Here is a 24,675-nt window from a genome sequence, read left to right on the forward strand (position 1 = left end):
CTGAATTCAGTTCAGCCCGCGTACAGTCACTAAACTCCAGCTGAGCAAAGAAAGGCTTTTCCATTAAAACAAAGGGTTAAGTTTCTGCTTGTTGAAGAACAACCTCCTACCCCACTCCCATCCCAGGTCAGGGTTGTTTTTTGTTTTTTTGACTAAACAAAAATTCCAAATATTCAGTGAAAGATGCCTATTCTACTTTTGAATAATTTACAGAATCCAGGCTGTTTCATCGAACACCAATGCACACAGCAGCCGGCACTGTTATATCAGAACACGGGGCATACCAGCGAAGATAAAGGTTGCTTGTTTTAGAGGGCTGGATGCTGGACTAAAAAGAAAGAATGGATTTAATTTACAGAAGGATTGGCTTTTTCTTTTATACAACACTGGCATTTTAAAAATAAATGTGCACAGGTACATAATGTAATGGTTAAATGAGAGCAGGTATCTCTGATGCAGGTAACAAGAGACACATTTGGGCACCAATTTCACAAACATTCCCTCCTATCAGCTATCAACTACTAACATATTTAAATGAACAAATGTTGGCAAGATTAAGTTGGGTTTTTTGTTTAAATACTAAGCTAAGGCTGTTCTTGAAGGACCTTGGGGCCATTTGTACTCACTAAATCGTATCTGATAAATTCGTAAGAGTGCGACTAAGATCTCAAGTTTCCAGACCAAGCTCACAGTCTTCACAGCAAACCCCACCAGCCGCCAGGTTCTACCACTCGTGCCAGTCCCCCAGTTTTCTGTCCCCACACACCATACGCAGAGACACCAAAGATCTTGAGGGCCTTCATGACAAGAGGGTGGAGGTAGGAACTCGACGCCAAGTGAGGTTAAATTTAGTTCAGTTGTGTTGGTGGCCACATATATGCACTGGGGTAATTAAGGCACAAAATACTTACTTGCTTTTATGCGCTACCTAATTATTGTATAAAGCCAAACAAAACTTACAACATTTAACAGCTAGATTCCCCTTGTGGCTGTGGTCACTCTGTCTCTTGCAGCACAAACTAATAAGTTTGCTAGGTAATACAGGGCTTTAGGTATCATAGGGCTTTTTCCTCAGCTGCAGAATCAAGATTTTTTGGTTTTGTTTTTTGGGGGATTGGCTGGTTTGCGGTTGTTTTTTTTCTTTTTTTGTTTTTGTTTGGAAAAAAGGCCATCTTTCTTCAAAGAACTGAAAGATCTTGGTTACAGCAGCTCTCCAGGCTGGTACCCTACCTGTATTTAAATGAAATGGGTAACTAGATATGAAAACATCATGCCTGAATGACAGGAGTTAAGAGGTGTTACAATTCTTCACTGTCAGTGGATGACAGTTGTGATTAAATGTTCTTTCTGGTTATAACCCTCATTCAGTTACCCACTTGCTGTTATTTCCCAGGGGATGAGCCTAACCACAATGAAGCATCATTAGCAATAGCCACCTCACAGTGCTATAATTCACCCTTAGCAAAAGCCTACCCCAAACGTCTATGATGATCTACAGGTTTTTACACTCCTGCAAGACGCATTTCTGTGCAGAACTGGAACCAACGCAAGTGGAAGCAGAAGGTGTGCTGAAGATCAGCTGCAGACCATGTGCCGCAGCTCAAGAGGCCCGTTTGCACTCAGATTCCTGGCAGCTCACAGCAGAGTAGGAGGGACACGAGGGCACAACACGTTGTGGGAGGCATTGAGGTCTATTTGCAATTACGATCAGCTAGAAGTGAAAGGGGACCACGAGAGTAGCTTGCTTACCATCAAGAATTGCCCATTGCCCGTCTATTTCCGTGTGCTTCAGGTAGGAGTCTTCAATAGTTGGGTCATAGTCCGGCACAAAAATCTTCTGGAAAAACTGAATGGTGAGAGCACTCTTCCCCACGCCACCATCTCCAACTACCACCAGCTTGTATGTGGGGAGGTTTTCGCTGGGAACGGCACTTGTAGCCATGCTTCAAGTGTGCTAAACCTGCTGGAGAAAGAGATCATCTCTGATCACTTGTTAGCAACAAAAAGAAGGCAACATGCACAGGGCAGCTTTTACCTGCTGCCTAAGAAGCGAGGATGAAGGCGGTACTGACATCCAAAGTCATTTTGGACAGGAACAGCAGCACCCACCCTCCCCAACAGCTCTACCACAACCCGGACCCATCACTCAGAAGTGCAGACAACCCCACTGCTGTGGCTTGTTTATTCCTGCCTTGTCTACATGGATCACTAACTGCCACCAAATACGTGTGCAAAACTTTTATCATCTGAACATCTTTTCTATAGGGCCCAAACCCGTATGGCCAAGCCAAAAACCACCCTGGGTCAGTGCAGCTGTCAAGCTCCAGATAACTTCCAGTTGCCAGTGATCAAACCCCATTGAGAAGCCGGAGCCTTGCTATTCTTTGCTGCTTAACCCAGGGTACAGCAAACCCCAAACAGCACGTTACGTCCTAGGGCCAGATCTGCAGCGGTGATGGATGAAACCGGAGTTAAAGGTTCAGTCCTGGCTCCGCTGGCAGACAAAAATGCACTTAGCTGCTTTCTTCTCCCTCATTTTCAAGTTTGGGGAATAAAAATAAGAAGGCAGCAGGCCAGGAATGACAGGTGGTTTTTATTTTATTTTTTTTTAAAAGGCTGGTTTCTGTGGCTATGACGCAGCCCAGAGAGCCAGGAGATCTGCTTCCCCTGCAGTGTGGTCACACCGCTCCCCTCATCTTGGGTGAGCCGCGGAGGAACTGACTCTTAAAAGAAAGAGGAAAAAAATTCACCAGCTGCAACTGGGCAACGGCACATGTGTGCGGGGAAAGGAGAAGAGACAGCCATTGCTGAACGGCCCATTTCAGCACTCCATGGCAGTGGCTGCTTATTTAAGAAGAAGCCAGGCGAGCAGTTTGGTACTTATGCTACGGAGGGCGGTGGCCTCCACCTGCCTGCAGGCGGCAGCGAGGATTACTTAAATCACATGGGAAACAGGTGGCCATCTCCCAGATTCAAATGACCGTTGCATTTTCAGGGATGTTTTTCAGACAGTTAAAAACCAAAACCAACCAACCAGACCCCCATCCTAACGATAAGGCTCAAGAGAGGGCAGTTGATTTCCTTGGTATCGGTTTTCTTGACGCAAGCTGTACAGCGCGGGAGCAGCTGCGGTGACACTTTCTGCAGGCAGCTGCTCCCATCCATTTTGGTTTTGCTTGTGCCCTTGTGGCTGCAGGCGCTGGCTGGGGTCAGAGCTGCGGGGGGATGAGGGCTACTCTAGACTATCTGACTCTATGATTCTGTGATCTGCTCTGAGGAAGCCTCCATAAACTGTCGGCATCCAGATCTGTATCCCCACTTCCCCGCACAGGCTTTCGGAGGCATTCCCAATAACCAGAGGGATTTTTCTTCATTAAGAAGAGGTCTTTAACCTTTTTGTTCTCAGAAAGCACCAAGCAAGGCCAATGTGCTCGGTGCTGCAGGCTGACCCAGGTGGTGCTTAGGAGCCGCAAATGCAGGGCTGCTGCGTGCACAGTGCAAGTTGAGACACCAACTAATATAATTTTATTTCAGCCTATAGTGTAGAATATTTTTTTCCCAGAAATTCTTTCTTTCTGATATTTTTCAAACAAACCATTTTGACTCTTCATTTCCAGAAAGGCCCAAAAGCCACCTTGAACCATTTTTCAAACAGACAAGAGCATAACCCCCTAACAGTTTGACTTCATATTGAAGACGATATCAGATTTCCAAGTTTATTTTCTAGTTTCTCTAGTCCCTTTCTCCTAATTCACTATTTCAGTTTAATCCCAATTATCGAATCACAAAGGCACTTGCTTGGGGGTCCCATGGTCCTTACTGTATACTGGAGACCTCATCCAGGGAAAGGGCTTTTCACAGTCATTTCACAGCTCCACTAATCAGCTTTTCCCACCACTACCTACCTACCTGCCCATGCGTGCAGGCAAGTGCATGAAAGGAGACAAAATAAAACCAGTTGTGACCATTCACATTCGAGTTTAAGTTTTACTTACGGGAAAAAGATCCTCCAGCCAAAGCAGTTGTATCTGAATTTGAGCTGTAATCTAAAATATAACTCACTGAAACATTCCTTGTCAGCAGGTGACCTGAGGCATACCATAAAAGCACCATTCAAACCATAGTAATGCCCAAAGACAGTATCAGGACAATGAAATGTGAGTTTCACTCACTCTGTGCTTTTTCTGTCTACAAGGTAGGCATGAGAACAAGGTTTCCTTGCTATTTCTTGCCTCTGATCACCACACCATAATACAACTAGTGCCAGCAGGACACAACTCTGGGAGTTACATTCCCACCTACAGTCACAGCTCGATGCCAAAAGAAAAACTCTCAATTTTTTAAATGAGGGAATCTCCTCTCCTCCATCCTCCCCAGCACCACGTTATGTATGATGACAAGGTTCAGACTGCACTCGAGGGACTTCTGCAAACACAGGAATAACTCCCCATATGCATAATCTGTATGTTGTGCAGGTTAGATGCCTTGACCCCTAATTAAGGTCATGTAACATACATTTCTCCTTGAACCGAATGGTTAGGAACTGTCTCAGTTTCTCCTCTGAAAAGAAAACCCTGCAAGAGGGGAGAGAGGGTGATCACAGAGGTGAGATCACTGAAGCTAGTAAGAACTGCAAAGGCCTCTTGTCCAAGTTGAAACAAGCCAAAATTTTCAGAGCAAGAAGAAACATGATTAAGTTTGCTTGTTTCTAAATGATCTTTGGAGAAATTCTTGAGAACAGCAAGAATTTCCACTGCAAGCAACCGCTGCTGCACGGGGAGAAGACCACAGACCAGCTGAGATCTCAACCAGTCTTATTGCAGTTCCTCACCATAATCCCAAGGAAAAGTCTCTTACCCCCGTTTTAGGCAGAGTAAGCAACTTTCTCATGTTTACAAGATGACATCATCAGCATGCTTGGCTGGATAGAAACCTATGAATTTTTCCTTGGAAGACCAAGTTTTCTTTCTGTATAATCCCGCTAGGTCCAGACAATCCTTACAGGCTCTTTAGGACAGAGACCCTGGCTAAACCCCTGCCTCCCTAACACATTTGACAACAATTTTTTGCTTTGCCCGTCACCAAGATTTCACCCCATCCTTCTTTACACAGCGGAGCAGCTCCAGCCAGGCGGTATGAAAGGCCAATTGTTAGTGCCATGATGGGGGACAGGCCGTGGATGTGAAAACCATACTCTGTTTGTGCATGATTTTTGACCTCATCATAAAACCACAAGCTACTGCTCGGCAGACAAGCATTACATTTTCATTGACATTTAGTACCAGCCCCTTTAACTCGCTCCTAAGAAGCCTTGAGCTTATCTTGCATGAAATGCTCTCCAAAGTACTAGGATAATATTTAGCCCATTATACAAACTGTGACTCTGCCCAACATGCTTATGGGTTGAATCAGGGCATTTGCTTCCCGTCGTTTCCAGAGGTTTGGCCATACTGTACATCTAAGCTACATGGCCTGGGAGAACAGCAAGAACTGAACTGATTTTTTTTATTAAAAAAAAAAAAAAAGCCAAGAACTGTAGGCTGGTTTGTTGAGCACAAACACCCATATTTTAGGTCATGCTAACACGAACAGATGAAAACGTCTATTGAGTGTCAAAAGGCAGCAAGTTTAGATGTTTCTGCAGGGCTGTTTCTACTGCTCGTGGAAACACTCTACTGAGATGGCAGGTCCCCTGTGCCCACTATGCAGGTACGTAATGCAAACCCTTCAAAAGCCAAGTATTTCACTCCCTCTACACCTCCACCTGCCCTGATAACCAAAGCAAGAAGACAGCTCATGCCTTGACAAGATTATCATCTAAACCAGCTAATAAATCAAACCTTAAAAACAACATGTGTCACCTCCTGGAAAACATTAAACACTCCCAAATGTGTGCAGAGCTTCCACGCTGGCTGGTTACGTCACTACGGGCAAGTGCAAAAGACTTGGGCTGATTTTCACGTGTTTTTGGCAAGAGTACTGACACGGTCTTCCTCAGATGGGAGCAAGAATAAGCGTGTTTGCTGTAGATCTGACTGAGAAAACGAAGCACAGACGTTTTTATCTATTGTCTGAATACAAAGCAGCATGTGGTAATACGCTAATAAGCTCTGATGATAATAATCTTACAATTTATAGTTGTTTATTTTGAAGGAGCCAAGAGAAGGATCCATACCCTACGCTGATGAATGCCGTCAGGGCTCTGGTTAAGTCACTGGAAGGAGGCTGATTTATACCACCGCCTTCATAACCACGGGCAAGATCTGTGTCTTGACAGAATAAGCCAGTAATGCTGAGACAGTCAGAAATGTGGCTACTGGGGTAGATGGCAAGGAAAAAAGAGAAACACAGACCTAAGAGTGTCACTGAGGCTGAGTCTCCTGTGCAAAAAGGATTTTTTACAGAGGCAGAATAAACTGCATAAAACCTCGTTTACCTGTCTGGACATGGGGATGGAGTGGAAGGGCTGAGCTATCCCCTTGGAGCAGCCAAGTAAAATAAAAAACACCAAAGATGGAGAAATTCAGCTTATTTTGTGCGACTGGACCACCAAGCTCCAACAGGTCACCACAACATGTAGTTAGTGTATCCGGTCCCCATCCTTGTTGCAAAACGTGCCCTGAATGCAAGTGGGACAGATCTCAGCTTGGGTAAATCATTATAATTTCTGTTCATCGGAGCGGAGGTGTGGCCACATACAACAATAATAAAATCGACCCCAGATAGTTGATACTCAATGTGTTAGCACCCCTATCCCCGGTTCCAGCTCTGCTCTCCTGGAGGCAGAGCTCCCAGGGCAAAGCCGTTGCAGCAGGTAAAGAGCTCAAAACCAAGCGCTGGATTTGCAGGGGAGGTTAGTGCAATTAAAGACACCGGCTCCCTGACAGAAAGCCCAGCATGACAGTGATTTACAGTCTCCATGGCAACACATGACACAAATTGTTTAATTCTGTTATGAAACCTCAAGAAAAAGCTGCATCAGGATCTGCGTGGGAACCACCAGCTCCCTGCTCCTCTGCTGCAGCTCTTCAAAAACTGACAACTTTAGGGAGCCCGCGGCCGCTACAGCAATAGGCTGAGATTTAGCATATAATTAGGTATATGTATGTCTGTATGCTGACCCCAATTCCATCAGCCCATGGCCAAGGGAATTTTTCTATCATGGGCTTGCTTTGGTCCATGGATAGATCTTCACAAATGCCCTGCCAGAGCTCTGCGTACCTGAAGACGACCACTTCAACTGAGGCCAAGGAAGACTATCAGCCATGGAGGCTGCCAACTACTCCTACGGTTGCAATTAATAACTCTTCCTCTTGCCACAGCTCACTCGATTACGCCCTTTTACCTGGCCACTTTGCAAGCATTAGCAGCTCCATGCAATGCCTCCAGGGCTGAACTCTGCAAGATCTGAACACTTCCCTCTCTGTTCCTCTTTGCAGACTGCTGGCTGCGGCCATACAACCACCACGACACACCCAGAGACGCTCGCCAGGTACCAAAATAGTTCAGCCTTGTGTGTTGCAGGCAATTCCTTGGACTGGGAGCTACGGAGAACCCTTGAAACATGGGATGTGCCCTTTTAGGAGGCAGCTGCCTCCCTTGAGTCATGTTGATCAGGACCAAATGAACTTCAGGAATTTCTCCTTCAAGTTGGCATGACCATGTCCCAAACCTTCGAAAGCCAAAGGACCTGTAGGTGTATGAACAACTATCGCCATCTATTATTAAATAAAGATGATTAACTCTTAGCCAGGTTTCCTCCAGTCTGTCAGATTTCTTGCGCAGTCAATACCTCAAAAAGGCCGCACCAAGCCAAAGCTGGGCTGCATGCAAGCCTTCAGTGGGAAGTAAGCATGGAAGAGATCTGTCATGTGGGAAGCCAGAGCTTTGTAGTTCTGGCATTAAGTTGTTCAAAACCCAAGTGAAATTTCAACTCTCTGAGGTTTTCTAATAAGGAGGATCCTGCCAGGTGAGAGCGCTCTCAACTCCCATCAGCTTCCAGGAGATCTGATGGAGCCCAGCACCTGGCAAGACCTGCACAGGAAATTACAGGCATTTCCCTTTGGAGCAGTGATCAAAGCACTATCAGATTACTACTAAAGTGGAGAGAGAAAAAAAAGTCATAAACCAACTGTTGTTTAAAAATAAAATCCTCAACCCAGCAATAAAAAGCTGCAACCAGTTGGGTTTTGAATTTGGGAGATGTAGCTGCGAGTCCTAAGAGTGGCCTCATAAATTCCCCTCCAGCACAAAAAGATGCTGCACCCTGAGGGCTGTGCTCCCTGAACTCCTCATCAGCTTCCCGTGCCAGCCAGACCTTTTCTCCTTTTCAACCCAAGACCACATCACCTCCCCCACCACACAGATGCTGCTCAGATTTACTGTAAGAGAAAGAAAACGCACCAGGGGAGTAATGAAGCACTTGAGATTCACACAAAAGGCAGCTAAAGGCAGTAGCTGCCTCATGAATACTTGGTAGTTATTTCAGGAAACATGGAATTATAGTCTGTACAAATAATAATAATAAAAAGCCACGTCACTGGAAATTGCTTAGGTGGTAGGCGGCCCCCCCGTCTCCCCCCGCTGTGAATCCTTAAGCGATAAGGAGGAGCCCTTCCCTCGCGGTAGCACTGAGCTGCTGCTTTCCCGTGGCCAGGCTGGGCTCAGGCGCTCACCTGTATTTACTTGGAAGCACGTGCTTGTTGGTGTCCTGATCTGTATGTAAATGCAGCCCCGCATGCGTCAATCATATTGACAAATGTCATCCCTAAGAACTCACTTCCCTCCCCCAACTCCTCCTCTACCTCCCCAACCACTCCCTTAATCTTCAGCCTCTTTCTCTCCATGATTTAATGCCCTTTTCAAAATATGTATGAAGATCCCTGTCACTCTGACAAGCCAACGCTCAGATGCAGAAGCCAGATTTTTTTTTTTTTTTTAAATTAAAAACAACACATTGGGTCATCTATAGAGTTACAGCACTGCCGCTAACATTTTTGTAGGAGAATCCAGATATGCGACCAGAAAGCAGCTACATGAGATCCATTCCTGTATCTCCCAGACCTTGATTAAAACCATATGGATTCCAGTTTAGGGGTGTCCACTGGAAGCTGATCCAAGCCTTTTGCTAAGGTGTGAAATGAGAGCATCCTTCCACATTAGACCGGGCCTCGAGGAAGCAGATGGCTCAGCTACTTTTACTTCCATCATCTCTGTGTGTTTAAATCCACCATCCCTTTCCTTATTCATTTATTTCCAAAGCTCTCAGGAGACATCAGGGGATGACAGATTCTTCTATTACTCTTGAAAATTCTTTGCTAGTGAGGCCAGGAATGCCTCTCCTATGTTATCATGGAACTGATGAAGCTGACCTAAACATACTGTAGCAAAAAATCAGATATCCAAGATGTTCCCCTGCCCCGCCCAGCCAGAGATAACACAACAAGAACAAATTTACAGTGGAGGAAGCGGCTTCGAATTCCAATAGCTGCCCTTCCTGCTCACACAATCCCTGGAAATGGGCAGCTTCCCTCCTACACATCCCAGCCTGCTGACACGCCAATATAAAGACCCCAAATCCACTGCCCTGGGTGGTTTTGCTGCTCTGTTATACTGCTCAGTAAGGTTTCCAAAGCAATAGCCCAGCGCTGTGACAGCACTTGATTTGCAGCCAGATGCTCTGCTGCCTGCACATGGCCCCACTGCTGGTGATGCAGCCAGATGTGTGTGGCACAGCCAGATGTGCATGGCACAGCGCTCCTGGCCTCAGCTGGCATCACCTTGAGCAGAGTGGTCCGTGTGCCAAATTCGTGCACTACGGAGCTGGAGGAGGTGGATCCCGAGCAGCGCCAAAAACTGCCTAGCATGGACTCACGGCTTCACTCTGCCTTCCCCACCACGGCCCCGCATCCCCCTGCCAAAACAATGGGTGCTCGATAGTACCCTGACCACGCTGTGCACCTAGCCCCTGCCCAGCTCCTCGATGGCTCATTGCACTGGGGTTTTATGGACATCATGATATGCACAGGGCAGGCACGGCTGAGCCAACGCAGACTTCACGGCACCTATGGACGCTTTGGAGATGGTTTATGGATAGAAAGGGTACAGGGCCATCTCATTCCAGTCACCCTCCTGCAAATTAATCAATGCATTTGGCTCAAAGTTTGTCTTCCAGTCAGGCTCAATTCAGTATTTAATGCTTTTTATATCTCCAATATTGCTACCGGATATAAATGGCTTTTTAAAGACTCCCTTTCCTCCTGGCAAACACCCTTTGCCCCTCTTCAGACAGCTGTACAGAGCTGAAGGCTGGAAGGTCCCTGGTAATAGCATTTCCATGCAGGGATGGGTGAATCCTGTCAGGTCGATGGCTGATGGGTCAAGGACAGTCCTCCTGGTTCCCCACAGTTCATTTAATACTCATTTACAGGTACAGAAGAGCATACAGTATGCTAGTCTCTGATGCTGGACCTTTAGTAGAACTTCACCAGCGTGAAATTCAGAAGATGAAGGAACAGTCATCTCCCAGGTTTACACAAATAGGCATGTTGCAGATTTTGGGTAGAATTTCATGACTCTAAATTCCAGAATGACATGGAAGGCTATTTTCCAGGCATTTCCCAGGTCCACGGCATTACTCTGCCACTTGGAAGACTCTAACATCTCATCACTGGCCCAGGATCCGTAACAGTCATTTTTTTCCAGGCTCGTTACAGTGTCTGCCAAGAGCACGTGCCTCTTATTTACGTACAACATGCTGGGGAGGCAACTCCGTACTTGGCAAATCCAACAGGCTTGTCTGAGAGGACTGTGGGCAGAGCTCGGGGCTGGGTACTGGGGCGAGGAGCGGGATGGAGAGGATGCATGTTCCCCTCTTCCACTCCACTTACGGTGACCCACAGCCGCACGAGGCCACAGCATCCCTGTGAACCCCTCTGAGGACAGGGTGCACATACACCACCAGCATTCCAGCCACGTGCCGGGCTGGCCCCCGTGCTGCTTCTCAGCCCTCCTCTCCGGCAAGCTGCGTGTCTATCTGCTCCCTCCCTGCTGTCCTCCTCCTGCTCCCTGCCAGCCTGGGCAAGCCCTCCTGGTGGCAAATGCACACCTTGACACTCAGACCAATGGGCAACTGGCCAAACCACCCTTGCAGAACAGAGTTTACCCATGCATGACTCAAGTCCTCCCTCCTATCGAGCGCATTCACCCTGCCGGCACTGGAGAGAAGCATCCCACGAGGATGCTCCTTCAGAAAAGATGTACTGGAGTCCCAGTCGGTGCTCCTCAGTACCTGTGCTTTGCTGTTGGATGTTCAAGTTTCTCCTCAGGTGTCACGAGTGGATGATTCCCCATATATCAGAGAGCAGCAGCTGAAAATCAACACCTCTTTGAAAACACCATACGGGTCAGTAGACCCAGCTTCAGAACCCTGTGGCCACCTCTCACCCCCCAGTTTCAGCACAGACCTACATCAGTACACCCTAAGCCTGTTCCTTCTGTGCTCAGTCTAAACCCTCTGCCTCAACCTTTAAGTCATTCAACTTGCAGCAGCGTGGGAGGGTATATATGTACATTCATTAACACTTCCATTATGCCCCGTGGTTTGGCAGGTGGTGCTGCATTATGGATTTAAACAGTGCCAGCAAGCGAGTCTACAGCACTTCACTGGATTAGCATGCTATGGGAAATCATACCTCAGAAGTGTTTTGCACTCTCGTGAAGCACCTCCAACGAACAAGGCAGCAGCAGGGCTCCAACCACCACTACCTCTGTGCAATCACATCAGAAATTCACTCACAACTTCAGGAAAAGATAAACTCAAAAATCAATTGCCATTTGGGGGGGGGGGGGCGGAGGACAGAAAAGAAAAAGGAAGAGCAGTTAAAGGGAGAGGCACACCCTCCGCTGCCATCACCACAAAGCATCTTTCACACACACCAAACAATAACACCTTCTGCTTTTGCCCTATAAACTGTTTCTAGCATTCACATGGGAGAAACACACCACACACGGTTACAGTCATTTCAGAAGTCAGCCTTGAAGGTACGCAGCCTCCCAGCGCCCCACGCCAAAGATGATGCCATCTGTCTAATCATCAGGCTGGCACTAACAGATTTCCAGAGACTGTGCAGTCAGATTCCCTGAGGGAATGCCATCCCGGAGGGATGGGGAGATGCGCTGGCTGCACCCGACCCACCAAGGAGCTCCTTCCCTGCAGCAACATGGGCAGCATACCCACCACTAGGTATTGGCGAAGGGGTGGATAAGGACCTTTGATGGGACAAGAGGAAAAAACATTGGTTAAACACCGGTATCACCACATTGCTCATCATTTACTGGGGCTGGACACACTCACTTTTCCTTAACTGTGAGTGGTTCCATGTGCAGTAGTACCTGCAGTGGCACAGAGCGGTGGGTACCACAAGCGTACAGGACTTCTGCTTTACCTGGGAAGGGTCATTTCACAGGTAAGACCACACATGAACTGAAGAAAGCAAAGGAAGCGGACAAAGTATCTGAGTCTAGACTCTCAAGATCAAATCAAGAGCTACTTTCAAAGAAGAATCTCTCGTTCTTGATTAGCTCTTCCAGGGCATCGTTTTGGTTCAATTACTCTGCTCTCCTATGTGAACAGGTTTCCTTGCTCAGATTCTCCCGAGTTTTAATCCCCTACAGATCTCAGCTGAGAATATTCACAGAAACATTTAGGTTCTGCCATCAGAGCCCAGGAAAATCCATTTTTTCTTCCATTCACTACACAGCTGTGAAGCACAGATAACCTGCTGCAAGGTCACAACAGAGTCAAGACATCAAGGTCTTTTGTCAGCACTAGTGGGATACAGTGATGTGTTGCTCTGACCTTATGGTAGACTTCATATGCCATTCCTGTGCCTGTATAGTGCCATCATTTTTAAACATCAAGCAAAGAGATGTTAGCCTTAGTCTTGGTAACTCAGGTAAATCTCTCATTTGCTTCATATTTACCATACCAGACTCACAGAAAGAGCAAGAAATTTGGATTTGACCCTTCTCTGAACTGCTGGGTTCTCCCTAAGGGACATTGACTCCATGCAGGGGTCATCTTCGTATGCTTCAAGCACATGGCAAAAATAAAATTTGAACTGAAAGACAACTGTAGATATCCTTATGTTTTATCTTGACCTTGTGAGTTATAACACTACCTGGGATGGTTTACCCTGATGGTGTCTTGACATGTTTCTGCAAATAAAAATATCTCTATTAAAAGCACAGATAGAGATGGCATGGACTGCAGCCACTTGAAGTAAATAAATAAAGCCCCTAAAGCATTATGGGCTGGTAAGGGACAAGATTACTTTCATCCTGCCACAGCGTGTTTCAACTTAACCACTGCATCTCTCAGCACTTTTGGTTCATATTCTCTTACCACACAGAGACACAAGTGTGGTATACGCCCAGCCTTAGGAAGGGGAAATGATATTTTGGGTCAATCAGCTCCACCCACCATGTCCACCCACCCCTCCACTCAAGAAGGCTTTTGAAGTGCACCGGTCTCAATGGGAGTGAGAGCACATTAGCTCCTGAGGTTAGGGGGCATTTTGGGAGCTCATCGGGGCCAAGCGGCTTCATCAGCAAGTCCATCACCTCCCGCTGCCCACAAGGACATCCAGCCCCTCTGCCCCCATCACGGATGCATGCAGGCACTTCCTCACCTTCCCCAGCTTCTCATTCATTGCCTTCAAGGTGGTAGACCTCCATCCACCACCTGAGTTCTGAAACCCTTTATCTTCTTGGCTTAGATAACTCCTCTTTGTCCCTTCCCACCTCTTGGTTAGATCCGTCCAGCTTTGTGAGCCTTCCCAAGCCTATGTGAACTGCAACTCATGTTATCTTTCTGTATTTCCCCCCCCCCCCAAACCAGATAAGGCAATCTGACCTCCAAATCAGAGAACTGCTCCCAGTGTTTCATGCAGCAAAAGGATTTAATCTTACGCTGCACAAAACCAAACAGATGCTTCAACACAGGATAAGTCTGAAAATGTAATTTTTCTGCTTTGCTTCAACAACCTAACGTTTATTCGCATATTCTTGGGAGGCTGGTATGTAAACAACAGGGAGTGACTTGCTGTGCTCAGGAGACCTTAGAAAAAGAGTTGTATTCCTCTGCCCTCCTGGATCCAGTAAGTCGTCCTCCTGAGGTTCCAAGAGTTTCTGAAGCTCCTAATTTAAAAATCCAAGGAATAAAAATGGGTTGCTGGAGATCTTTACCAACAGAAAAGTAGATTGAAACTGTTCTGTTATTTAATAATTCAAATCCCAGATGTTTAATTAAACAGACTTGCTACGTTGCAAAAAGAATAAGAAATTATATATCCCCTTAGCTAACTTTGCCGATTAATATGAAAGACTTTTCACGCTCCACAGGCGTTCAGTCCAAGTCAAACTTTTGAAGATGGACTTAGCACTCCACAGGTAAATCTCATGTAACAAAACCCTCACAGCTGATGGGACGGGGTGATGCAGCATCTTATCAGCATCTCTGTGCCGCATGAAGCCATTTGCAGAACGCACAGAGGAAATGATGCTCAGCAGAGCATCTTAACAGAGCTTTTCAGACCAAACCTCAAGAAAAGCAAATGGTCTGCTCAGCTCCTCATGCCTGCTATTTTGCCTGTTTGCAGATTAAATTTAAAAGCATCCACAACATGTGGAGGAAACAGAGAAGTCTCTCTCCCAGAGCTCTGCCCTTGAGCTACAAAATATTTTCTGAGGGAAGAGCTGCAAGTACTCATTCAAGTCCATCTCATCGCTATGGCTCATCATAACACTTGGACTTTAATCCAGAGTTACAATCCTACCAAGGTCTCTTCAGGTGGAAGCAAAGCAGGGTGTGCACAGGGCAGGCTCAAGCGATACCTGCCTTGTTCTCCAAGGACGGTTACGTCAGAGGTAGACTTGTGGCTAGGCAGATACCTAACAGCGAGATCATATGCTACTCAGAGCTATGACGGCAATACTTGATGTTGCACTGTCGTTTCACAAAAACAATTCACAACAGCTTGGGGTTTTGCCAGAGCACTGGGGCATGTCTCTTCTTCCTGGGTTAGCTGGAGACTCTTGTCCCCACTAAATGCCAGCAGCCATCAAACCAACCTCCAGTCCGCAGCTCAGCAGCGAGCACTCAAGCTGGAAGGATTCCCTCAGTGATCTCCCCCTTCCCAGTTCATCACCCCACAGCACCAGCTCTGTGAATGCCCTTCATGACTCTTTCTGAGACTGAGTGCTGGGTACCAAATAACTTCTTCCCAAAAGGACTCCTACTTTATAGATAGATGTTCTGTCCCCGCAAGTCTTGTACTTACACTAGTGGCACCAATACTTCCATACCAAGTACTACACAAGACATCAGCTACATATTTTCTGAAGATCATAATCTCTACTTAATTGCCAGCTGTCTATGCAGACCACTCGAGCTATTTGGGTATGTTAAGTACAGATGACAGACCCGATAACAGCATCTGGATGTGCCTGAAAGATTAAATTCCATCTGCATCATGTTACTTTTTGTCATTTCATACCTTTTTGGAGTCTTTCTGTGTCAAAACAACCAACCAGTAAAGAGCTTGTATCACAGGCTCACAAACTTAGAGAAGAAAATCCTCTAAATGCTCTTTTGGAGTGACCTGGAGACATGCTGCAGTGGATGTTTTAGTAGTCCTTTAAGTGGGAAGGCCAGTTCCAGAAAAAAATGGATGGGATTCCCATTGCACCAATGTCCATTAACATCCTTTTAAATTGGGTTGGGTGGGTCTTTGTTCCAGCTATTGTATATCAGACTCACCATTAGGCTTTGCGCTTCCAGCAATGCAAATAACAGATCCCTATTCAAAAGCTTTTCAACCCCTCTTACATTTGCAAGATGAGCAAGTATTTGTCTCCACAAACCAGAACCAGCCTTAGATTATTAAGCCCTGTTCTGTTGTCCAGTGTACCCCTCAAAAATATATTGAAGGAAGCTTAAACATGGTCATTGTCATACTGATATGACCAATTCTTAAAAAACAAACAAACAAATCACAACAACACAAAAAGCCCAAGAAACCTGAAGATTTCACTTTAATAATTGTTTTCTACTCACTTTGAAAACTCCTCCTCTCAAATAAGGGGGTAAAACAGAAGAGCTGCAGAGCACCTTGTTGTTACCAAATCTGCATTTTCTGGGCACACAGTGCTGCCTGGGTTTGTTCACAGCGAGTGTCTCCATCCTCTGTTCTTGGCCCACCCAGTAGTGAAATCCCAAAGTCCTTCCTCTACCTCAACCAGAGCTGAGCCATGTTGGCAAGCAGGCACTTGGAAAGCTGAATTCACTGGCACTCTCAAATAGAACAGTATTGCGTTAAGGAACTTTTAAATAACACAAGCAAACAAAACCCAACCTTTGCACTTCATAATTAAGTGCAAGCCAACTGAATAAGTGTCAAGACATGCCATAAGCTAAAGTATCCAAACCCTGGCATCCCTGTACCCCTACCAGGCTCTGGAAGGAGAGCTCCAGCAGCTCATACCAGAGCAGACCTTGACCTTACATCTCTTTGGGACTACTGCTCTTGTAGAGGAGCGGGCAGAAGCAGAGTTGTGCCCCGGCTCTGCCTGCTCCACTCAGGATGCAGGTACCAGCTCGTGCAGCGCTGTAGGCACGGCCTGAGGCACAGGGACACCCGTCCACCGGCTGTGACCCCAGCAGAGCAGCAGTAACTGCTGCGAGGGCAAGATCCCTGCTGCAGCTCCTGGCTCGGCGAGCTCCCACCCGAGCTCAGGGAAGTCAGCGGCACTGAGCGCTCCCAGGGTTTGCAGGAAGAGTATTGCACTGTAACCAGCACAAGGTACGCGCTATGGGCCCCGAGCGAGGCACAGCATGACTTACAGCTGACTTCAGCGGGCTTAGTTTGATCCGTAAATCCTCTAGGCACTTCACAAGAGTGTTGCTCAACTCTCACTGCCTTCAGCCTCACAAGAGGTAGACATAAATACTGAGCATTAGCATAGCTCCCCATGACTCATTTTTTCTCCTTTTTAAATATAGCATCCTATAAACGTGGATACATTCTGAGCAATAAAACTCATTGTTACCATTCACCACGCAACCAAAACAAAAAATTCCTCCTGCCACTTTTGTGACAGCTTTCTCCCCCAAAACCAAAACACTGGTGCCCCTCACAAGGCCGGGACGGAGCGAAGGTGGCTCTCCTCCATCAGGGAGCCCAGGCAGGACAGGGATACAGTATGGTGGCGGCAGATGTGGAGCCAGCAGCTGGGCAGAAGGCTTCATCATCAAGCCAGCCACTCACATCAACTTTATTAAAAAGAGTAGAGCTGGCTCTAGGCACGGGAAGAGCAGGGATTTGCCCAGAGGAACGGACTTTCGATAGCTGTGAAGCAGCCTTTGCCAGCATCGGGGAAGCTGGGATTGCTGAAGTAGTGGTGGCATCTCTGGCTGGGGGAAATGCTCTTCATTCCACATCTTCCTCCAGAGATACATCATCTTCCTCCAGAGATACATCATCTTCCTCCCTCCATCACCAGGCTTGAGCTTTTCTCCTTAGAAAAGCCAAACCTCACCTTGTCTAGGCAAGGAAACGCCCCAAGCTGCCTCAGAAGCACCAAGGAGGAACCTGATGGGAAGAGCATGGACCAGAACTTGGTGGTTTTCATGGGAACTGAGACGCAGTTTCAACACCCTCCTGCCTGTCCTGCTGCTGACTTTCCTGCGTGATCCCACGTGCAGTGTTTAGCTTTACTGAATACTCCAGTTCCCCAGCTGTATAACTGAGATATATAGTAGGTCCCTATGTCACAGGTATGTTGCAAAATAAATAGATTTTTGCATTACAACTGCTACAGGAATGCTTTAAAAATTGCACAAGTACCAAGACTAATCCATCACTGCTCAAAAAGAAACCTAAGATTGATAGCTAATTAAAGTCTTACCTACACAAACATAAATACTAGAGTATGCAAGACTATTTTCTTTGTTTATCTGCTTCTTCTGATAACCATGTTTGCCCTGGTGACTCTAACTGTTCCAGTCACAAGTTGTTTGAATTCAGTGCACTAAATCATGTCTGGAGAAATGTATGTTTTGCTCTGTCTACAGTGATGGCCGAGACATCAGTTATCCTCCCAGCTGTCCTAAAGACATAGCTGAAAATACATGCTCACATCCATCCTGCTGACAAGTGACTGAAGAACAGACATTTTTACATCTTGGACCTCTCTAGTAAGATTACCCATGAGAATCTATTTTCCACAGTATTTTTGTAATCATGTCTTCAACCTCCTTATTTAATATCTGAAATGAGTGGAGTGGCAGAGCTGCCACCCTCATCCTAGAAACTGTCATTTTAAAGACATGATAACAGAAGCCTTTTCTTAAAACTTCCAGGAGCATGTGTGGCTTAAAAAGCTGATTCCTGTTTAAAATAATGACTAAGACTCTTAGGAATCCAACTCCCAAAGTCACATAGGTAGTTTTGAATATGTTACCCTTTTAGAGTAATTATGCCATCAAAGTTCCAGTCAAAAACTGATGAGCGTTACTAATATATTCTGATGAGTGAGCCTGTAAGTGAAAGACCTTCTCGCTTTACTTATACTCCAGTAAATCAGAAAGCACACCAAGACTTATTTTCACATACAAGAGTAACAGACCTGACCCCAGAAGACATTTAGCGAGGTTAACCCACAGCCCAGGGAGCAGGTTTATCATAAACTGGCTGTGAACTGATGCAGTGGTACTCGTCTTCACTGGAGATGATGGAAATGTGGAGCAGATGTTTGGTCTTCAGTAGACTAACGCCAGTCACTACATAAACCAGCAGTCTGGCCCACCATGTTTGATCATTACAAGTCACCGTTCAGATGTGAACTAGTCCCCAACAAGTCCTCAGAGACACTCATCTCTACACCACAAACTCGGTAGATGTAGGCAGGAGTTGGCAATAACCAGAGAGAGCAGAGATCAGCAAACCATTTGGGGGCGTTTCCCCCACCTTTGGGAAAATACATAGATTTTCCTCTCCATGAAATGAAGTGCCCACTTCAGGTAGGTTTAGCAAGTTAATACGGGAATGAGAACTGTTGTATATTCAAAAGAGAGGCTTTGTATGAAACCATATGGAATTTGCAGCAACAAAGAAGGCTTAGATAGTGGAGAGCTAAGAGGGATGAAGAAAGAATAAACCATTTTTACCACACCGCATAAAGTTATATATTTGGTACAACATTCTTTCCAGAAGCAGAACCTTCTGAAAGGGAAGGCAAGGCAGGCGTAAAGTTTTCTGGGAGAAGGTGAAGGGGTGTCAGCACACTTTTTAAGCTGCTCTATAGCAGTACTAGAAGAAAATACAAGAAAGTAGTTCAAGATTTTAATCTCAAGCCCATCAATGGCAAACAAATTCTGAGGCAAACAAGACTTAGCCAGAAATTAATAAAAAACCTCTGTTGTAGAAGCACTGAGCAAGTCTGCTGGTCAATTTTGGCCAGAAGAGAAGCAGCAGGAAGGGGAATCCAGTCTCAGAGTATCTCAGATACTTACATGCCTTCTGAAGTATCTCAGCATTTGCTACATTTATGCTCCCAATGCATCCCACAGAGAAGAAACTTCTACTACCCCATTTTAGAAAGAAGAAAACAGAGAGGCAGATTCACAGTTATGGGTATCTATAAGAGCTGCTGACCTTAACCTACCTGCCTTTGGGCAGCCTGTGACAGAGAAGGTACCTGGGGGCAGGTTTCCCATCTCTTCAGCTAGCTCCAGCCATTGGACTGGTCTCTGATGAAACCTATACATCTGTGCAGCACTAACCACCACTTACTGAAAAACTAGTGTCTGAAGCAGTAAAATTAGCAGGAGAGTCAGTAATGAGTACAGCAAACTACTTAAAAATATCATTAACCTCCCTCAACCCTGCCCCCACCTCTTCCCTCAATCATTATTTCAGGAGACATATTTTTGTATAATTATTTCATCATCTAAGAACAGGTGGCCAGTTTGCTATATCTCTATGTAAAACTTCCATACGTATTACTCCTCCGCTGACATTTTCTCACATATACATGCATGCACAGATCAGCAATTGCTCCACTACATTCTCAAACAGAGAATAAGACTCATAAATCTCAAAAAATGAGTACGCCAAAAAATTCAGCATCTGAAGTTACAGCTGTTCATTTCTCCTCTCTGTTCAGAAAGAGCCAGTCATGGCTTATTGCAGATGTTACTGAAGTTGATGGACTTGCTCTAGATTTACAGTGGATACAAACACTCAGGATGTGACCCACTGCAGCATTGGACCTTCATTTCCCCATGGAGAAAAATACAGCCACTGACATTCAAGTAGAAGAGGAAGGCTGTACTCCCCTCCCCACTGAGTATCTTCCATTAAGTCCCTCTGTAAGCAACAACAAGAGAAAGCAGCAATAACTCCACCAAGGAGTGGGCTAACATTCCTGCCATCTGCCAGTCCCACACTCATTCTGTTTTCACTTTGACCAAATCCTCCCAACCCCTTCTGCTTTATACTTCATTAAACTTGGGTGCCTCAGACACCAAGAATAATATCGTTGATCTTTGAAAGGTCACTTTCAAGGCACATTTCCGTATCTTCTAACACGACTTCTCTTCCTCAGCCCTGTCTATAGTACTGTCTTGGAAGCCTGAAAATGAATTCCACATTTTCTGTATTCAATCTGTCCCCTCAATCCTGATTTACTTATTTATGACAGTAAAAGCTTATGCAAACACTGCCATCATGCAAAAACACTTCCCTCTTCGTTCCAGTGGATTCACATTAATATTCTCCATCTCCAGAGCCTGGAGTCCCCTCAGTGTTGAGGGCTGCAGAATCCCATGCTGAGGTGCAATCCCTCCTGCCTCCACCTCTGCAGGTAAGAGAGGTAACGGGATGCGCAGTCATGGAGAAGTTACAACCCTGAGGCAAGGGCAGTTCCTACGTGTAGGGGCACCACACTATGCTTCAGCCCCCATGCAGGCTGCAAATGGTGAGTGATATTGGAGCGAGGAGCCACCGGGAGCGACTGCATCGCAGAAGCAGTGCAAAGCAAAAAAACCAGGCTAAACCAAATTAAGGCTGATCCAGTTGAAGTCTGGAGCCCAAAACTTTAATTGGGCAGACTGATTCATCAGAAAGAATTGACTCACCTGTACCCGGCAGGTCAGCAGGGATGCCCAGCTTGGAAACCACGAGAGGTAGGTAGAGGTTCTTGGCTTGAATCCAGCCACAAAATTCACACCCGAATTTCACACACAAAGAGGTAGGATAAAAAGGACAGGGCACAAATGAATGGTGCCAAACAGCTTTCCTCAAGGAGCCCTCCAGAATTAAGAGCAGAAGGGAGCAGAGTTTCTGCCCTGATGGTCTCAACAGCGAAACAGCACTGACAGCCTGTGGTGCATGCTGAAGGGCCACGCAGGTCTTGGGTACAGGACACTGTTTCTGTCCACAGTTAAAGAAGAGCTCTAAGGAACCACAGCAGAATGTCAACAATAATGATTCATCACATTCATTTGTCCTATATTCACTTGTCCTTACGTTGCCCTTGTGCACTACTTTGCCAAGACAACACCAGCTCAAGTACAGGACTCATCCTCCTCCTTCCAGTCCCCAGATGCCATGTCTCCCCCAGTGCCAAAAAAGTGTGTGGGGAGAAGGAAAGAAGTCCTCTCTAACCACCAGATGATACAGTTTTATTTCTCCCTTTTGTTAGCCTCAGTCACAGTTTAAGAAAAAAACAAAAACAAAAAACCACCCAATGCAACACATACCAAAAACTCCCCCCATGAAGAAGGCAAGCTTTGTTTCTGTAATTCTTAGTTCCTCTGCAAAAATTTTTGAGCTTGTGAAAACACCCACCAAAAACTTCAATAAATAGAAACTGCCTTTCACATCATTTCTGAAAACAGATGCTGGGCCAGCTCTGACCCTGGTGCAGCTGCTCTGATTTGGGAATCATGCTAGTGGGGTGTTTGACCCCCCGCAATCTGGGCTACACACTCTATTGTATGGGATGTCTCCTGGAATGTAACAAAATCAAAGCAACTCAAACAAATTGATGCAGGACTATAATACGAAGAGTACCCACTTTCTATATGCACTATTGTTTTTAAAGAGATACTGTCAGCTTTGTATTTTCAGACTCAAGTACATGAAAGAAATGCTATCTCTATTAGGCAGTCCAAAGCTATGCTACCGAGAGGTGTTTTTTTAAAAAGCTATTACTTCATAGTTTCCTTGCCACACCCTTGTTCTCTCTCTTATCTTCTCCTAGTTTTTCTTAAATTAATAGACCCCATTTTTGCAATGCCCCTATCAGATTCAGAACAACAGACAAGCACCTTTCATAAAGGAAAATAATGACAGCTGACCCATGCAGTCCTAGGCATTTGAAATGCATCTGTCTCGTGCAGAAAGGGCCTGAGCTAACTGTATAATTTCATACTGAAGATTCAGGAAGCACATCTATATCCAGGTATGACTATAAAATTGGTGTGCTTGTTCTTAGTACCAACTCTTGCATGAACAACAGTTTCCAGATAAGGCATAAACAGAACATTTCCAGTCAATAGCATCCCTTTAAGGCCGCTACCAAAATCCCAACTTAGATGACTTAAGATACTTAAGGAGTTGGTGGCTTAGGTTTTCACACGTTTGTAACATGAGGCAACTGAGGTAGGAAAGTGCCAGCTGATGGGTGCAGAAGTGCTGCGGGTAGGTACGTGTGTGTGGGGGGAAGCCTCCCACGGGGGTCAGGGCTCCACCGTGCACTTTGCTCTTTAACAAAACCTCAGCCTCTACCTCGAACTGCCGTGGTGTGGAGTCCCAGTTTGTTGCATAAAGTGATCAGCTCGACAGGGAGGGTCACTAGAGCAGCCAAGCACAGGATGGTGAGACTGGGCCACCCAAGGTCTAACTCTTAACTTGCTCCTCAACTTGCAGCCAGTGTGGCTTTATCTTAGTTTCTCCGTCTGGGAAGCAGGGTTTTCTAAACACTGTTTCTAGAGCTCTTGAGCCATTTAAAAAAAAGGAAAAAAAAAGTTACAAGTTTTCTTTCTTATCCTCAGCAATCCTTCAGCTGTGGTTCAGTTCGTTCTCCTAAAGCTGACAAAAAGTAAAATCAGAAAAGTACTCCTCCCTCTCCTCTCCTTGTTTCTTTGTAGTTAAAGATAGCATCTATATCTTCCTTCTAAAAGTCTAGCAAATAAACACATGAATCTGGAAGCTTTCACAAAGTATTTAGTGGTCCAAGAGCAGGTTTAATGCAAGATAAGAAATCTTGCAATACACAGATCAGAACACGCAAGGCTAGGAAAGTGATTAGCGTGGCTCTTAATCTGCGGGAGGCGAACCCCCAAACCAAACAAAAATCCAGCAAACCCTCAACTTAAAGATCTTTCATGACACAGTGAAACTCAGAGTGACCTCCTCTCCCCCCACACCCCCAGAGGAAGACACGAGACCCACAGCGGTCCAACCATTGCTTTATATAGTCCACTTTCAAGCGTTCAGCAGGGAAGGAAAGAAGCCCCCCAGGACACCGAACGCCCAGCGCCGCCGCCCAGCGAGACCCGCGGCACAAAGCGACCGTACCGTCCCAAGCCCGGCGTCCGGCGTTGCTGAGAGCGGCGGCTCCGCGGCGACAGTCGGCGACAGTCCTTTCTTCCCGACACCGATCTGCGGCCAGGGAAAGCGGCGGTGCCCGGGGAGCGCTCCTCCCGGCGGGGAGGGGGGGCTCATGCCAGAGCGGGGCACCGCATTTCAGCAGGAATTACTGGGGGGAAGAAGAAAGGCGAGAGGGGGAAGCCCCGCTGCAGTTACCGCTGGGTGCCACGGTGATCCCACCCCTCCCGCGGGCTTTTCACGCGTGGAGCGCCGTAACTCCTCGCGGCGCTATCCCGCACCCCCTCGCTTCGTGGGGAGGAAGCTAAAGAAACTGCGCTTTATTGTTTTTGCTTTTCCCCCCCGTGCTAAAAGCACCACCCAACGCCGACTCCTCCAACCCCTGTCCCCAAAGCCCCGCTCACCCGGGCTGCCGGGGCCGCGCCCTCAGCGCCCGCCCATGCCCGCTGAGAGGCGTCCGCGGCCGGGCAGCGCAGCCGGCCCCCGCCCGCCCGCTCCCGCCCCGGCGGCCGCGGCAGGGGAGCCCGCACCCGGCCATGGCTTATATCGCCGCGGCGGCTGCTATAAATAGCCCGGCCCCGCCGCCGGGGGCCGGGCCGGGTGCCGCCGCCGGGGGTTTCTCGGCGGCGGCCGGGACCCGCCATCACCTGCGGCTCGGTGACAGCGACGTATTTCTCACTTTTGACTCATTTTTATGCCGCTCTCCGGTCGGCGCGGGGCGGCGGCGCGGCTCCCGGGGGGCCCGGGGCCCGCCGACCCCCGGCGCGGCAATGGGCCCGTCCGCCGCCGCAGCCGCCGCCGCGTTAAGGTGGACCGCCACGGCGGGAGCGGGCGGCGGCACCTTAAGCCGCCCGGGCGGGCGAGCGGCCGGTGCCTCGCCTCTCCCCGCCCGGCACCCCCCGGCAGATTGTGGCTGGAAGGGAGCGGATCGACCCTCCGGGCCGCGGGGGTCTGTGCAGCCGCCAGCAGAGGAGGAGGAGGAGGAGAGGAAACAACCGCA

General features: G+C 47.1%; 1 protein-coding gene across 3 annotated transcripts in view; it reads right to left on the bottom strand.

Annotated features, from left to right (window-relative positions):
• The window catches only part of MRAS (muscle RAS oncogene homolog), a 40,987-nt gene extending 16,553 nt beyond the window's left edge, over nt 1-24,434 (bottom strand). Inside the window, exons 1-3 of one of the 3 annotated variants that reach the window (XM_054830550.1) lie at nt 24,323-24,434; nt 23,646-23,826; nt 1,750-1,960 (exon numbers count right to left, since the gene is read on the bottom strand). In XM_054830550.1, the coding sequence (XP_054686525.1) occupies nt 1,750-1,942 (193 nt within the window). In that variant the 5' untranslated portion in view covers nt 1,943-1,960; nt 23,646-23,826; nt 24,323-24,434. Of the gene's footprint in view, nt 1-1,749; nt 1,964-23,645; nt 23,827-24,079; nt 24,229-24,322 lie in introns of those variants that run through there. The other 2 variants (XM_054830548.1, XM_054830549.1) reach the window with 2 other exon arrangements.
• Nucleotides 24,435-24,675: the final 241 nt, after the last annotated feature.

The sequence above is a fragment of the Grus americana genome, chromosome 6, assembly GCF_028858705.1.
Source record: "Grus americana isolate bGruAme1 chromosome 6, bGruAme1.mat, whole genome shotgun sequence".
NCBI classification, from domain to species: domain Eukaryota; kingdom Metazoa; phylum Chordata; class Aves; order Gruiformes; family Gruidae; genus Grus; species Grus americana.